This window comes from Garra rufa, chromosome 8 (genome assembly GCF_049309525.1).
Source record: "Garra rufa chromosome 8, GarRuf1.0, whole genome shotgun sequence".
In the NCBI taxonomy this organism is placed as follows: domain Eukaryota; kingdom Metazoa; phylum Chordata; class Actinopteri; order Cypriniformes; family Cyprinidae; genus Garra; species Garra rufa.
In genome coordinates this window covers 38,274,043-38,290,562 of record NC_133368.1, presented here as the reverse complement: position 1 = coordinate 38,290,562, position 16,520 = coordinate 38,274,043, and the positions used below count along the sequence as shown (strand labels likewise).

At 38.3% G+C, this 16,520-nt stretch overlaps 1 protein-coding gene across 2 annotated transcripts; it reads right to left on the bottom strand.

The window, feature by feature from the left end:
- Window positions 1-918: 918 nt before the first annotated feature.
- Window positions 919-15,123, bottom strand: sf3b1 (splicing factor 3b, subunit 1). 2 transcript variants are annotated; one of them, XM_073845432.1, is made up of 25 exons: window positions 15,003-15,123; window positions 14,057-14,229; window positions 13,828-13,929; window positions 12,726-12,840; window positions 10,735-10,814; window positions 10,465-10,653; window positions 10,083-10,332; window positions 9,779-9,991; window positions 9,558-9,679; window positions 8,600-8,797; window positions 8,298-8,399; window positions 8,038-8,217; window positions 7,852-7,938; window positions 7,497-7,767; window positions 7,243-7,388; window positions 6,975-7,121; window positions 6,519-6,644; window positions 6,214-6,435; window positions 5,948-6,130; window positions 5,745-5,856; window positions 2,775-2,895; window positions 2,556-2,687; window positions 2,195-2,467; window positions 1,896-2,112; window positions 919-1,497 (listed from the first exon to the last, which is right to left on the bottom strand). In XM_073845432.1, the coding sequence occupies exons 1-25, from the start codon at window positions 15,028-15,030 to the stop codon at window positions 1,339-1,341; spliced, it is 3,948 nt and encodes a 1,315-aa protein (XP_073701533.1). In that variant the 5' UTR covers window positions 15,031-15,123; the 3' UTR covers window positions 919-1,338. The 2 variants fall into 2 exon arrangements, with proteins under 2 accessions (XP_073701533.1, XP_073701534.1); XM_073845433.1 differs by lacking the exons at window positions 12,726-12,840; window positions 13,828-13,929; window positions 14,057-14,229; window positions 15,003-15,123 and adding an exon at window positions 11,118-12,607.
- Window positions 15,124-16,520: the final 1,397 nt, after the last annotated feature.

The window sequence follows — 16,520 nt, the reverse complement described above, 5'->3', positions numbered from 1 at the left end:
AAGAACATTGCGTAAGTATTCATACCCTTACCTCAGTACTGAGCTAAAGTATCATTAAAGTGTTTTTGGGTATGATACAACAAAATTTGCTCACCAACATTTGCCAATTATCTGTCATCTTTCACCTCAAATCTTAACCTCTCAAACTCTGTCAGATTGGATGGGGTCTGGTAGACATTTTCAGGTTCAAGGCCCTTCTCAATTTGGCCAGGAGGCCAGCTCTAGGAAGAGTCCTGTTTGTTCCAAACTGCTTTTATTAAGGGTAACAGAGGCTACATGCTTCTGTGAACCTTCAAGCAGCAGATATTTTTTTCTGAACTCTTCCCCAGATGTGTGGCTTGACGCAGTCCTGTCTCTGAGTTCTACAGTCAGTTTGTTTTGTTTACCTCAAGGCTTGGTTTTTGTTCTAATATGCATTTTCAGCTGACTTAAGACATGTGTGCCTTTCCAAATCATACCTATTCAATTGAATTTGCCACAGGTTAACTGCACCCTAAGTGTAGTAACATCTACAAGCAAAATGAATGCTCCTGAGCTAAATTAGAATCCCAGATAAAGGTATGAATACTTATGCAATGGAATCATTTCAGTTTTTTTTTTTACTTTTAATAAATTTGCTAAGATGTTAAAAACCCGTTTTTCCATTATGGTGTATGGAGTGTAGACAGAAAAAGCGCAATTTAAAGCAGCAACATAAAAATGAAGGGGTATGAATACTTTTGCAAGGTACTGTAAAAGCTAGAAATATTCCCTGATCAAAGGTCTTTATTTTTCAAATTCAAATCTTAGGACTGACTTTCCAGTCAGTCTTGTAAATTATAAAACTTGATCAGTATTCTCAGACAACATTAGATAGGATTTCAATACCTCAAGTGTTTGGTTGTGCTAAACAAATAAAACAAATGACAGGAGAATCAATGACTTTTAATACACAAACGTTTATTCAGCCAAACTAAGCAACATTATAATAAGAACAGATGTGTGACTGAGCAAGAGAGCGAGCTTGACAGACCAAGACACAAGTCTCTAGTTAAAAGATTTACTGAAGATAAATCACATTCCTCAGAAACTCTGCTACGATCTTTACCGTCACCGTGCACGGTGCCACGCCGTAAAAACAGAAAAGTCTAATCCAAGGACCTAAAAGCGTCACGTTCGACAGATTCTTTTTTTCCACATTTTTCTGTTGTTTAATAAGAAATGAATTTTAGACCACAGAATCTGTGGTACCGGTTGTAATCTACCAGAGAACATAAAAAATGGACCAAGTCCTATAAACAATGAATCAGACACAGATATAGGAGAAGAGAGAGAGTGCACATGTAAGGGTAGTTATATTCACAGGAAGTACTCCAGCTCATAGCGAACGTATGAGTTCTTCTCATCATTGAAGATAAGAGGATAATGTGCGATCAGTGCATCCTGGGAGCCGATGTAGATGGAGTTGTAGATTTTCCAGTACACGTCACGCACTTTGCGTGCAGGATGGAACAAACCCTATTAAAAGGAGGAAAAACATTTGGCTATTAGATAAGTATTTACAAAAGTCAATGGAAAACTATTATCCACCTTTTTCTTCCCGCAAGAGTGGGACATTTGTAAATTTCATGGGTCTGGCTGTCAGTCCCATCCTCATCCAGCTGTTTTTATCTGTACAAAACAGCTTGTTTTGCTGCTTTATATTGCAAATTGGTGTGTCTTACCATATTATGTTAATGGATTATCTTAATTATGAACACACTGGTTTTTAGAGCAAACAGTTTTACTGCACATTGATATTCTTGTTTTTTCCCTATGAACTGGAAGCCTCACCCATAGACTTGAAGAAAAAGGTGTATAAAAATAGCAACAAAAAAATATATAAGTACAGATTCCACATTGGAAGTGAAATGTACCTGCAAGCAATACTGCAGCATGCGGCAGGGTCCAATTGCCACCCGCAGACCCTCGAGGGCCCCCATGACAGCTTGGATGACGTGTGGAGATGTTTCAAACACATTTGGCCAAACATAGTTGAGCAAATGATTGAGAGAATCTTCACAGCCAAAGCCATAAACTCCCAGAGACATATGCTGGACCACAGCACTGGCTGTCTGCCTGTGTACGAGATCCCTGTGATGGAGAGCAAATACAGGAAGTTATAGACTCCTACTGGAAACAATCTGCATGTTTTAAGTGGTAATTCTCAGCTTACCTGTCCATCAGAGCATCCTCCAACAGAGGTGTGACAGCGTAGATATAATCTTTGCCCATTTCACCAATGTACTCGAACAGGAAGGACAGAGACTTCAGGACACCATTCTGAACGTTAAGCTCAGGAACACGGTACTCGTTCATCAGCGCAGGAAGCACGGTGAAGGGCGAACACGTCTCGGCAACGATAGCGATGGCTACCGTTGTGCACACACGGTTCTGACGCTCCTGCACCTTCAGATTGTTAAGCAGTGTGGCCAGGACATCATGAGGACTAGGGAATTAAGAAACTAAATTAAAAATCCACATTTTTAAACATCAAATAACAGATTTTGCATTAGCAAGAAGGATTTTTGCTTTACCCAATGGCCTTGGCGATGTAACCGAAAGTATTGACAGTAGCTCTGCGGATGGCCTTCTTGTGGGCTTTCAATAACTCCAGCAATTCAAAACAGATGCGCATCCATTCCCTAGCAGACACATACTCTGCACCCCTGCAAAGAACACAATGAGTTTAGAAGGCATTATCAGAATTTCAAATGTTAAAAGCGCACATCCTTGCAGGGAACTGTAGGACTGACCTGTCAGCGATTCTGCCCACCAGATCAATGCAGTTCTCCTGCACCTTCTCATGTCTGTTCTTCAAGATGGGAGTCAAACGTGGAAGCAAGTCTTTGATAGGTGGTGTCATCTTGTGCATACCTGCCAACAGGAGATTCACACATTTATTCATACTCGAAAGAAAGCAAAGTAGTAGGAATAACTCAAATTTATGTGATCACTAAAATATTTTTTATAGAATCCAAAATAATAATAAAAAAATCAATTTGGCTGAAGTTATATTTAAAATGTCCCTGCTTTTCCAAGCTTTATACAGGGTTTCTGCAGATATGAACAAGTGAAATTTAAGACTTTTTAAGACCTTTTTAATACCACCTTATATGAAATTTAAGACCGAACCTGTAATGGAAATAGATATTATATCACATGCATACATGTAATATTTAATGTGTTTAATGTAAAAAGTAAACACAATTTCATGGCTTCCATAAATTAAATTTATTACTACGATACACAGTGAACTTTTCATATCAGCAGATACTATTCCACACAAAATATCCCCATAAAAGTACCAATAGAAATATCTGATGTAAAAAAAAATAAATTCTGAAGCAATATTTTCATCAGTGCTCTATTAGCTTTTACATCTTAAATCTGCATATTTGATTTACCTTTATAAAGGCCTTTTTTTTACTTTTGAAATGTATGCATTACCTTTGAAATTTATTTTATGAATTTATCAATAAATTCTAAATGGCTGTTAGCAGTGAGATTACATAATTTACACTGCAAAATTAAAAGTGAGATTAATGTTTTAAATACATTTATTGATTTACAAATATATACATTAGAAATGTTGGGTGTGGAGGCATACTTTTAAACACAGTAAATTACCAGCAGATGGCGGTAAGTCACTTCATGAGCGAGTTATTTCAACTGATTCGAGCAAAACGCTGAATCATAGCAAAAACGTTGCTAGGAGAATGCTTCTGCTAATGTTGCATATTGTCTAATATGTAAGTAACTACTTGACTAACTACTTGTTTATTGAGCTAAAATTAATGTAACATTTGTAATTGTGAGAATATTCAGCAAAAAGCTCACTTGGTATATTACTGAACTATATCATGTTATAAATAAACTATACATTTGAAATTTTTACCTCAGAGTGTTTCTTTAGAGTGCTGTTACATTCATTTGTTTTAAAGTATGTCACAAATAGACCAGAAATACACTATAAATTATCAATTTCTGTTTACGTTGAATGTATTAAAATATGAATCTTTCTTGCCTTTCGATGCTTCGCTAGTTGTTTTTGTCACTTCAGTTTTAATCAGGCGGTTTGTTCGGTCGGGCAAGTAAAAAAAAAACATTTTAAAAGTATTCTGCTACTGCGATTCTGAAGACGCAGTAACTTTCACAGAGGGAGAAAAAAAATCTAGTTGTTAGCAACTGGCCTTAGCCAAGCCCTATATTCAGTTTTTTCAAGCTAAGTATCGCTAAACTTGCACTTCCCCATAGCTAAAAAGTTAAATCCATTTTACTTATGCGGTACAATCCGAGAGAGACTCGCCCCAATAACAGAAAGCTGATTGGCTATTGCATGCTGGTCTCATTTGTAGTTTAAATACAGCAAATTATATTTGGAATAGTGAAATAAAGAACTACAACACCACGGAAACAACAAAAAGAGAATTTAAATGAGCATTAGATGTAGCGTTACAAGGACATCGGAAAAATAAGACCTGTGTAAAATTATTTAAGACCTAGAACAGCGAATTTAAGACTTTTTAAGGCCTAAAATTTTGATTTTTAAATTTTAGACTTTTTAAGACTTTTTAAGACCCCGCGGAAACCCTGTTTATAATGGTAGCGAAGTGGTGTTGAGATTTTGAAGTTGAATAACCTGCATTCATCAAATGTACTCAACATGAATTTGGGGGTTTATAAAGGCATTCTGAAGTAAATCGATGTGTTTGTGTCAGAAAAATAGCCATATTTAAAACTTTAATAAACTGTAATCTTTAGCTGCCACTAGCTGTCATATATGGGTTCATGAGAGAGTGGCGTTCCACTGGATGATGTTTAATGAATGGATGCACTTTATTGGACTTGAAGATTTCAACACCCATTCACTGCTATTATAAAGCTTGGAAGATTTTTGTAATACAACTGAGATTGTATTAGTCTGAAAGAATAATGTCATATACATCTTGAACAGCTTGAGGGAAGAGTTAAATAATTTTTTACATTTATACATTTAAAAGGTCAAAAAACATTTGGCCATTATTTACAAGTCAGTGAAAAAACAATTATCTACCTTTTTCTTCCATAGTGGACATGGCCATTTATAAATTTTATAGGTCTGGCTTCCAGTTTCATCCGCATCCAGCTATTTTTATCTGTACAAAACAGCTTGTTTTGCTGCTTGATATTGCAAATTGGTGTGTGTTAGCATATTATTTTAATGTATTATCTTAATTATGAGCACACTGGTTTGTAGTGCACAGTTTTACTGTACGTTGTAATTCTTCTCATTATTTCCCTATAGATTCCGGTTTATAAAGTTTTAAATATGGATATTTTTCTTACACAAATGCATCCCTTTGTCTCATCTATTTTTTTTCTAAACACCCACAGCCATTTTGAGTACTTTTTATGATGGATGGATACACTTTATTGCACTTCAAAATCTTAACACCCATTCACTGCCATTGTAAAGCTTGAAAGAGCCAGGACATTTTTTTATATAACTGAAAGAAGAAAGTCATACACACTTAGGACAACTTGAGGGCAATTTAAATCATGGAGTAATTTTCATTTCTAGGTGATACCTTTAAAAAATTTCTTTTTTTTTATAATCAATCATTTCGTTTCAGATGTAGAAATTTCAATGTATCATTACAAACAAACGCAGGTGAAAAAAGTGCACCAAAGTTTAATACTTTGTTTTTAATGCTAGTAAACACCAGAAGCACTTTGACACTCACCAATAACATTGACGATAGCTTTAAGGGCTCCAAGAATGCTACCCAGCACTTCTGGGTATTCTTCTCCCAGATACTCATACAACACCACACCCAAATGGCCCATCAGTTTTTCCTACAAGGAAATGTCAGATATATACACAAGTAAACAACATCAGTATTTTTATTTACCCAGTCCAAAAAATATACACATAGGCATTCCTCACCTCTTGGCATGTTTTCATGACCACCGCTGTGCGAGAAATCAGGTCAGCTGCTTGCTGACGGACTTTGGCGGATTTGTTGTTGAGACGCCACAGCACTGTACCGCAGATCTGAGGCAAGTACGGTTTAACTCTCTTACCCAGAGCATTCACCACTGTACCGAAGCCATTTAGCATCACAGAGTCCTGGGGGTACAGACAAGATTATGACGCAAGATGATAACATAACAGAGCAGGATATATTAGATGTGGCAAAGACTGTAACTCACCTCAGTTGTCTGTTCCTGGAAGGCGTACAGGATACCGTCAATTAGCTGCTCTTCCAGTTTGTGATCGATGTCAGCAGCACCAAGGTTGCCCATAATCTTCTCAATTGTCTCCATCACCATTTTTCTGTACTGCTCAGCTTCATCCTTCAAGTCATCCACGATACGGGAAATAATTTCAGCTGCCCCTACCTTATTGGCCAGCTCCACTGTAGTGTCCACTAACTGTTAAGCGAGTAAAAAGACAAATGAGGTTAAACGCGTGTTGCGTTAAATGTCATTTCTAATTATGTGGCAACCTCACATACCTGTCTGTAGTTGCGTCTATCCAACGCCATTCTGTGCTGCCAGAAATGTTTAAAGAAGGGGGGCAAAATCTCTGTTTTAATGTAATTGGCTTCCACACCATCAGTGCCACAGCACTGCTTCACCACCTGAAATGTACAAGAAAAGTAGTTCAGACTAAATTGTTTTATAAAGATTATTTTTAATGCTTCTGAGTGCTTTCATGACGCGTCATCAACTGGCCATATTGGCAGCACTAAATGTAAACAATCCCACTGAACCAACCTAAACTCACATATTTTGCTGATTATTGCTGCTCAAAATGGTCAATTATTGTCATGTTTTGGGCTCTACTAATCTGTCAGACCATGAATAACATTTGGAATACTATAGACTGTCAAAAGTTATAACAAAGCAAAGAGAAGAGTGCAAAAAAACTGTCTGAGGAACAAAAGGTGTTTGTTTTTTTCTTAACTCACCTTGAGGACAATCTTCTTCATCTCCTCATCAGGAGACTGGAACTCTCGAATAAGGATAAGCATCACTTCTCTGGTGTAATAGTTGGCATATTCAGCATCCATAAGAGGAATCAAATATCCAATGGCTTTCAAGAAGGCAGCAAGACCCTGGGAACACAAAAATGCTGTTAATAACATTTACTAAAAATCTGACAATGCAGCCCAAAGTAAATAGTAAACAGTACAATTAAAACTATTTCAATTTTCCAGTGACTAAACACATTCTCACCTTTCCTCTGTGTTGCCTGATACCTTTCCAAAGAGGTTTCAGCACAGAATCAAAGGACTCTATACCGTATGGTGTAGCAGCTTCAGCCAGGGCAGCAATAGCCAAAGCACTGATAGTTCGGACTTTCTGCTGCTCATCCACGAGACCTGAAGGAATAAAACAGCAGCTTGAGACCTTCCCATAAAGCAGACAAATGTAAAAGAGTTTTTATGCATACACGTACAGAAAGATGGAAACCACAAAGCCATACTAACCATGCTCGATAATCTCAACCAAGCTGCGGAGATGGGGCAGGATAGCACAGCCCATGAGAATAGCGATCTGCTGTACAATCTTGATACCAGTGTGACGAGCCTGCCAGGATTTCTTGCTCTTACAAACAGCCTTGAGGAAAGGCAGCAGAGATGGAATGCCCAGGGCAGACGCCACAACGGCGAAAGCACGAGCTGTTGTGTTTCTCACATACTCGTCCATGTTGTCAATGTCAGGCCTCATGGTGGAAATCATAGTGGCCAGACCGGCAGCCTGTGAAAGAAATGCAGATTCAATTAAGGCTTAAAATATTTCAAAATTAGACAACTGTTGACCATTTACAGTCAACCATCTTACCTTTGCCAAGTTGGAGATGATCTCTCTACCCTCTACTCTAGCATAGTAATCTTCATCAATCAGCAAGGGCTCAATCACCACAAGAATCTGTAGGTACAAATAGGAATGTAAGAAAATAATAATGAAAGGTAATACATTCCTCCTCCCAAGTATTAAAATGAATGCTTACATGCTAAGCGGACTTACCTTGTGGACGTATGGTCGAACCAAGTCATCAAGTTTGTACAGGATACGATCAATGACTTTCACCAAGAGATGACGTTCCTGGTCCTCCAGTGTAGGAGACATCAGCAAGGGCAGGATCTGGTTAAAAAGGGGTCCCGCACCAAACTCTCTGGCTTTATCTGTGATTTGACGAAGAGCAGCCTGAAACGAAAGAGCTAGTTAAAGATCAACTCATCAAGATTATGAATAACAGGTTATCAAGTGTGAGAGAGGATACTAACCTTTCTCATGGGAGGTGTTCCATTCTTGATCTTCAGGAGCAGCTTCATGATCTTGCGCTCCTTCTGTTCTTCTGGACTAAGGGTGGATTCGTCAACTTCAACCTGTAAACAAAGATTGGATAATCGGTCAAACATTATATTGTTGGATATCGCTGGATCAGAAAATTGTATAGACATGGGAATGGGTTCTTTGGACTCAAAATGCCAAGCACTTTTTAAATATCACCCTGCCCAATCTAACCATTTAGACCACCCTGGTAGCCATTTAATAAATTGGGATTACTGGTGTACAATGGACTCACCAGCAGTTTGTCAAAGTACTGGATGTCATCTGGCTTAAGGAAGGGCAGGTTTCCAGAGGGCTGATCGTTCATTTGTTTCGTAGATCTGTCCTCTGCTTGCATGTGGAAGCCAGTCATGCCTCCGATGGGGGTGGGGGTAGCAGCTAACTTACGGGCTGGGGTACGGATGGGCACATATCCTGCTGGTGGAGGCAGTACCTAGGGAAATTGGCAGACAAAAACCAGTTAGCAACAGCAAAATATCAACAAATTAATTTTCATACTTAGGCCATGTTTACACTTGTAGTTCGGTTTGTTTGGTTCATTTGGTCCTAGTCTGCTTAGCATTCACACTGGAATTTTCGACAGTTAACCTAAAGATACTGAACTTTAAGGCACAGTGATATGCTCACAACCTTATTGATCAGATTGAGTGATGTATATTTTGCGACGAAACTCACCGAACACTCCAAACAAAAGAAAAAGGTGTGTTCGACTTAAAGCGGCCTGCTCAGCGCTGCTTCAAGTTGAATACACAGTCAGCTGGACTAAGCGCGCTTATTGTTGAGTGTATATGATTTTATTTTCACCACCTGCGAACTCAAAAAGAGCTTATAAAAAGGCACTTTATCTCCTTGCTGCTCCACGAATGCCTGCTGTTCATTTTGGATACACTGCAAGTTCTTTTAGATAATTATGTCGCATCTTGACATCACTTACTGTTTTTGGTTTAGAAGTATTTGGTCCATGTCACCTTCATATCAAACCACAAAAGAGTTTATTTGTAAGCAGACTGAGACCAATCTCAGTCCGCTTGTTTGGTGCACACCAGGGTTCGGATGGCAGCGTTTACATTTACTTAAATTAATCACACTAATAGAGCAACCGCACCAGAGTTTGTTTTAATCAAAACCAAACAGGACAAGTGTGAACACACCCTTAAAGAAAACATTCTGTAAATAGTAATATGGTTTCATACTTTGTATCCTTCTGGAAACATGGCATCGAGTTCTTCATCAGTCAATGGGCGATTCCTCTCATCAATCTCTCGCTCCCAACGCCAAGCTTGCAGTTGTTCCGGGGTCATGCTCATCAGGTGACCTGTAAATATTGAAAACTTGAGCAATGCCCACAAAATGACCCCCAAAAAAACAACACTGCATTTAACTACAATAGAAACCAACAGTATTGCTCCAGTACCTGGAGTTGGTGTGGCCATATTCATAGCAGGTGTGCCCAGAGGGGTTTTTCCAGGGGTGAGCAAAGGAGTTGAAGAGCCCATCTGACTGGCTGGTGTTTCATCCCATCTTGACTTCCTCTTGCTTGCACCTGGGGTGGGCGTCTCACCCACTGACTCATCTCCTCTGTCTGTGCGTGGAGTCTCAGCCCAGCCACTGCCATGTCCAGGTGTCTCTGAAAAACACAAAGTAAAATGATTTAAAATCACTGTTTTAAATATGTACTATTAGTAAATGCACCACAAACTGGATAGAAAATATAAGACCTCTTTCTGTTTTTGGTGTTTCATCCCAACGGTTCTTGCGCACGCTGGAAGAGGCGCCTCCGTGGCCAGGAGTGGCATGTCCAGGGGTGTCTCGACCTGGTGTGGCAGCTCCAGCTGGGGTGTGGCTTGGTGTGGGCTCCCACATACGGGTGCTCGGAGTGGCTCCCGGGGTCTCACTACCTTTGGGACGACCAGGTGTTTCATCCCAGCGACTGTTGGAAGGTGTGTGTCCTGGTGTGTGTCCTGGTGTCTGGGTAAAGAGAAGAACAGGATTAGCAATGCAATACGTATCTGGCTTTTTAAATTCAATTTAATTAAAGAAATAATCAAATAAAATATTTGTTAGTTGCGCTCCTAATGCCGTTAGAGAAAACTGACTCACTTCAGAACCTGTATCTGCCTGGTCCCAACTGGACACTTTTCTGGGTGTAGAGTTGCTGGGGGTTTGGTCAGCTGTCTGGTCCCAGCGTCGTTTGCGTTTGGCCACAGCAGCTTGAGACGCAGCAGAGCCGTTCACTGCTTTCAGCTCTCCAGATTTTGCTTTCTCTACCATCTGCAGCCTGATCTCTCTCTGGAAAAAACACATTGAATATTTTAGTCAAATTTAAATCACCAACACCTCACAGTTTAACTAAAAGCCAATGTTATTTACCTCTTCTTTGGATAGATGCTGCTCCTTCATAACATCCATGTACGTCCTGACCTGCATCTTTGGGTCCGGCGTTTTGCCCCCTATGCGAAAGAGCACCAACAAGATGCGAGACGGTCAGCCAAGTCAGTCTCAAAACCAGCGTTTTCACACACAAAGCACTACAGTCAACTGTCCCTGAATAGATGGCCTTTAAAGTTTAAATTACTATCCTCTCATAACACAAAACAACCCTAGACAATAAAAGCTAAGCACTCTTTAGTATACAGTCATACATTAAGAACAGGCAGGTACAAAGAGGTTTCTGTTGCTTTTAAGAGGAGATAAGGAGAGGATATAGCCATCACTGATGCAGGGTCCTGGGCTGCGCTCTCCAGAATACGTACACTTTCAGTGCCAAGGGTCCCTCTGCAGTCAGACTTCAACCGGCAGAAAAGAAGCCTAGAAAATTTCTCTTTACCATTAGTAACACTTTGGAAAAGGGTTTGAACTTACACACACAATAGCATACCACCTGTTCTGCTCTTGCAACTCATTTGAAAACAAAAAAAGTGAAAAAACGACTTTGCAAAACTGTATATTGTACTATATGTGTTGCAGCCAGAGACACTGAACACTTTGGGGAATTCTAATAAAATCCTTAAATAAATTGAAATCAAATTAAGGACTTAAAATGCACATGTGCATACTTGTGCATCTAGATTCATTAAAAAATATATACATCTATGATGAATTGGCATGAAAAGTTAAAATGAGAAGGGAGGACATGAAGTTGAGAAGAGAAAATTGTCCTTGATGAGGTTTTAAAAACAATATATAACTTCATTAAAAAAATGGTGGATTCCCCTGAAACACTCTCTGGCCTCACACCAGAGCAAAACTACCAACTACGGTCTTGATTTATCTGATAAACACGCTGCTTTTTGTTGACCATAACCTACACAGGACGAGTTGCTGCACCCTTAAGAGAGTGCAGACAGGACTGGCATAGCAGTACTGCTGTAGGAGAGAAATTAAGGACAGTTAGTATGGGCCTGTGGAATCTTGGTACACAGATTCTTCAATAGATATATCTCTATTTTATGAGAATAAAATAGAAATATATTTACACAACAGTTTTGTAAAGCTTCCTCTGTCTGGGACTACATGCAAGATGTTTTGCCTGATCCAGAATCAATTCCCTCCCATAACCTGACCCGACTGATGCAGTTTGAGTGTGTGCAGCCTGTTGTAGCATGTTCTCAAGTTCCTAAACTCCTCGCTAATTTGTACCAGTATGAGCACCCACAGGCCATAGGTTTAAGATACAAAAATGGCTGGAAAACAATTGATTGAATTTGGCTTCACTGGGCTTTGCAACAAACTAACTGGTAAGCACAGGAAATTGTAAAGTTTGTCCACAGGTGGCTCAAGATTTAGAGTTTCACTCTTTTTGGAAACATTACTGACTTTGACACATCATGGGTGTCTAGCCAACATGCCACTGGGCAATTACATAGAGTATATTACAGAACAAGAGAAAAGTGAAAAGAAAACAGAGTAGCTGCAAAACGAAGTACGCTGCAGCCTCTGTCATCAATAAACTTAATAAAAGTGTCTGTGTTTGAAGTGTCTGACTATTGTACTGCCTGTTTCACACACACAATAATACGTTGAAAAAAATACATTAACCCTTCGAACAACCCACCTACCTGCAACCTATGTCCTGATGGGACAAACGACACCACCCAACCAACTGTCTCCCAAAACCTTTGCTGCCCAAACTCTGAATCAAAAATAGCTGGTTCTTAGATCATCCCACTTTATTTTTTTATTTTTTTTACTGAGACAGTCTTACAGGTCAGTTGAGTCCAGGGAGCAAATTGTTGGGTGGTGTTCGAAGGGTTAAACAAAGTAAAAAAAGGTTTGGACCGGAACTTCATGGACTGAGTAAATACTGATCGGTATGGACAGATAAAATAAACTGAGAGGACAATAAGAAGTGTAAAATTTACCATCAGCAAATGGGTCGTGACGCTCAGGGGAGATGATCATCTTTTGCCTGCGTTTCTTGTACTCGTCCTCACGGTCAGAAATCTTCTGTGGTCTGTGTTCAGCAAAGGGATCATACTGCATAGGCAAAAAATGAATTTGCATCATCAGTTATCTTCAACAAATGCATTTGGGAAACACATACAGTTAAGGTAAAAAGCCAAAATGCATGTGTTTTTTTAGTACTGAGCTGAATAAAATATTTCACATAATTTATTAAAAATAACAAAAGTTTACATACTCTTGATCCTTGAGTTGACTTAAACTATCTGCTGTTATTCTGAAAAATCCTTCAGGTCCCACAAATTCATTGGTTTTTCAGGATTTGTGTGCATTTTGAACCCTTTCCAACAACGATTGTATGAATTAATGATCCATCTTTTCACACTGTAGACAAATGGAACTCATATGCAACTATTACAGAAGGTTCACTGATGCTTCCGAAGGGAAAACAATGCATTAAAAGTCAGGGGTGTAAACTTTTGAACAGAATGAAAATGTAAATTTTTCTTATTTTGCCTAAATACCATATTTTTTTGTTCTATTTAGTACTGCCCTTTAGAAGCTACAGGAGACACTTGAAAACAAATTAAGATACAGACACAAAATACATTTAAAAAAAAGTTTTCACCCCCAGGTCCAGTGTGAAAAGACAGATCTCAAAATCAAACAGTCATTGTTGGAAAGGGTTCAAATACACAAAAATAAGAATTTGTGGGACCTGAAGCTTTTTCCTGAAGAGCAGCAGGCAGTTTACCTGTTCAGGACAAAGGTCTCATGAATAACGATTACCCAAAAATAAAAAATAAACTGTGGATCATTCAGGTAACACAGTATTAAGAATCAAGTGTATGTAAACTTTCGAACTGGGTCAACTATTATTTTCTCTTGTGGACTATATGTAACCATATTTTAAATACGTTTATTCAGGTCAGTACTAAATAAAAATTAACATGCATCCGGTAAAATAATTAACTTTTTGTAGACTCTGGAAGGTATATGTAAACATTTGACCTCAACTCTAAATTGAAGATTCAACTTGAAGATGGAATATCTGTTAATTACCTGCTCATCGGACTGAGGAATGGAATTGAGTATTGCAACCGGTGCATGATATCCTGGTTTCTTCTGTCCAAGAAGACTTGTGGACGAATCTTCATCATCATCCTGAAATAAAAATAGTTGGGTTCAGAAACTGCCTCACGGTAAACATGTAGACAATGGTTCAGAAAATGCCTCACGCAGTACTTACAAACGCTTCTTAAACTATTTCGAGTATTAAGCTGTCACTTACATCTTCCTGCTCATTGGCAGCAATTGAAGTCACATATCCGGCAAAGCGGCTGTCACTGCCTCCGTAGATCTCCTGGTCATAATATCCAGTGGAATCAAGCCCAACCCCCTGGTCAGCTCCTTCCACCAGGGCAGCTTTCATCCCCTGGATTTCCAGGATCTGAGCCTCAATGTCTAAGAGAAAACAACAACAACCAGAGATTAGTACCCAAAATATCTATAAACAGGAAACGTTAAGCAATAATTCATATACGCCTCATTTCACATTAACACATACATATTTGGCAGTTACACTAAATCATACATTGGAATACAATTAAACAAGCATAGAATGATCTACTAAATAAAAAAAAAAGAGAGTGCGTAAACACGCATAATGAAAACACTTCGTTAAAAGGGCGAGAAAGAGGACATAACCACATAAACAAACATAAGCACGGTAAACATGTAGACAATGAATAAAAAGCTTAACTCTACAGAGAGATAGAAACAATCACACTCAAATAAAGTTTTAATAAACATAAACAACCATATAAAAGGAAAGTTTTGGTCTCTGTTTGCCTGCATGTTTGCAACGCCATTTTGGTTTGAATACATAAGCGTTTACCCAGCGTATTTTTAACACTTAAACTCTATGCAATAAAAACAGACAAACTGCGTATAGACTAATACGTATTTCTGCAAACGAATGGTATAAACAACTCTGTTATAAACCACAGTACAAATCTCTTAAGAAATATTTGTTGATATTTCTCATGTGCGCCACGGCCAGGTTTTATTCAACGATCAGACGCCATATTCTATTCACCACCTCAGATTGGCCTAATTCTGCTTTTTCTCGCTAATTTCACTTCTTGGGACCTTAGCACTTCTGATCCCAAATGCAATGTAGACATGAACGACAAAATCCGATATATTCTTCAATAACATTTGAAAAATTAACTTACCGTCATGTGTTTTGGCGATCTGCGCCATTTTCGAGCTGTTGTGTGAGCCTCAGTACCGGAAGGCCTTTGACTACACATCCGACTGCACTGCTCTCACGAGAACGCGCAGGCGCAGTCCCTGCGGCACAAACTAATGCGCATGCGCAGATGTAGGCGTCAACCAGTGTTAACACAGCTGGCAAATGTCAACACTTTTTAAGAAATGAAGCTATTGTAGAGTACACTTCTTTATACGTGTATTTTTTATTAAAGACTCCAAGATATAGGTTAATTTAAGTAATGATTTAAAATATTTATGTAGCAAATATTTCTGTGACAGAATGTCACCAGGACATATTCCTTTCTGTCTCTTCCTAAAAAAGCTGTTCTTAACCTGTTCCAGACAGAAGGATTTGATAAAAACATATGCTCTTTATTGATTCAAACGGCGATTTACAGGCATTAAATGAAGCAGAGCCTACTGAAATGTTTGGACAGTTTTAAAAAGCATTAGGGCCAGTGTTGGGTGTAACACATAAGTAATCTGATTAAGTAACGTTTATCAAGTAACTAGTAAAATATCACATTACTTTTTAATTTATTCAAAAATATATCAGAGTTACCTTTTTTAAAATAAGTAATGCCAGTTACTTTGTTTTCCCATGTATTGACCATGGTATTGACTACAGCTCTCCTGTTGCCATGCTGAGAAAAATCAGGAGTATGTATGTGCACTGTGTAAACATGATGTTACTGTTCTGGAATAGATTCATTTGTCTCTATTAGATCAACAAAGGTCAGCAGCGAAGACATTAGTTCATAAAATGGGATTAAATACATAAAGGATATTTGTGTTATTTACCATTAATTATTGCAGGTTTGCATCATATTCTGAGTTTGCATTTGATGTTTTTATTTTTGTGTGAGGCAACCATACCAATACGCAGAAATTACTTTAGGTAAACCAACATTTGTGCTTAATTTTTTTAAATTGTAGAATGTTGAATTTTCTTCTCCTGTATTCTACTATACAAACGTGAATTTACTTTTCCTTCAGCCGGAGGTACTGTACGTTCATTTCACTTTTGGTGTAAAGGGTTTTTATGTTTGCCAAAAGTGGAACTTTTTCTTTTAAAAACAAACAAGCCCTGCACATTGCAACGTAATGCATTACTATACAAAAAAGTAACTTAATAACATAATTAGTTAGTTCTAGGGAGTAACGTGATGCATTACTTTTAAATGTAATCTTCACAGATTTAAAAAGTAATGTAATGCATTACTTTCCATAAAAAGTAACTTAATAACATAATTAGCTACTTTTTAGGGGGTAACACCATATTGTAATGCATTGCTTTTAAAGGTAACCTGCACAGATTTGAAAAAGTAACATAAAGCATTACTTTCGATAAAAAGTAACTAAATAACATATTACTTTTCAATATTGTAATGCATTAGTTTTAAAAGTAACACTGATTATGGTTACATAAAGAATGTCATCCATTACCACAGAAAACTTTGTGGAGTAATTGGAAAGCA